The 478-nt window shown below is 33.7% G+C and overlaps 1 protein-coding gene across 1 annotated transcript in view; it reads right to left on the bottom strand.

Moving 5' to 3' along the window:
• Positions 1 to 6: 6 nt before the first annotated feature.
• The window catches only part of LOC116706174 (uncharacterized), a gene marked incomplete in the record, with an annotated part of 2,383 nt that continues 1,911 nt past the window's right edge, over positions 7 to 478 (bottom strand). The window contains 1 exon segment of the mRNA XM_032542852.1: positions 7 to 478. This exon segment is cut by the window's right edge and continues 552 nt beyond it. Coding sequence (XP_032398743.1) covers positions 335 to 478 — 144 coding nt within the window.

Raw genomic sequence — 478 nt, 5'->3', positions numbered from 1 at the left:
GTGTTAAAAGCTATGTGGATTATTGATTTTTGGATCATTGAATAAGTGTTAAATATTTCCTTATTAAGTTCTACATGTTCTAATGTCATCTCTGGTTTTCATTTCAAGTCAGTATATCTTATTTAAAGAAACTATTGAGTAGTGTGAAGTCACTCAAATTGTACAAACTGTAAACATTAAAGTATTTGTGTGTTCTGACTGACTGTGTGTGTTATCTCAGTGAGAATTTTTACACTTTATTTGTGCATTTTCAGTTCTCACAAACAATTGTATTTGTGGTTTTGCACATGTGGCAGTTGTGCCCAGTGTTGTTTAGCAATAAAAAAAAACTAATTCATTTTTGAGTTGCCCATGCCTTCAACGACCCATTCTGGTAATTGACCAGGAAGCAGGCCACACTGAACAATTCATTAATGTTCCCGCATATAGATAGTGGTTTGTCCTTGTCAAACAGTTTGTTCTCTTTCACTCTCCTTAT

This window comes from Etheostoma spectabile, chromosome 18, assembly GCF_008692095.1.
Source record: "Etheostoma spectabile isolate EspeVRDwgs_2016 chromosome 18, UIUC_Espe_1.0, whole genome shotgun sequence".
NCBI lineage: Eukaryota > Metazoa > Chordata > Actinopteri > Perciformes > Percidae > Etheostoma > Etheostoma spectabile.
The sequence above is the reverse complement of the archived record's forward strand: the minus strand, read 5'-3'. Positions and strand labels throughout refer to the sequence as shown.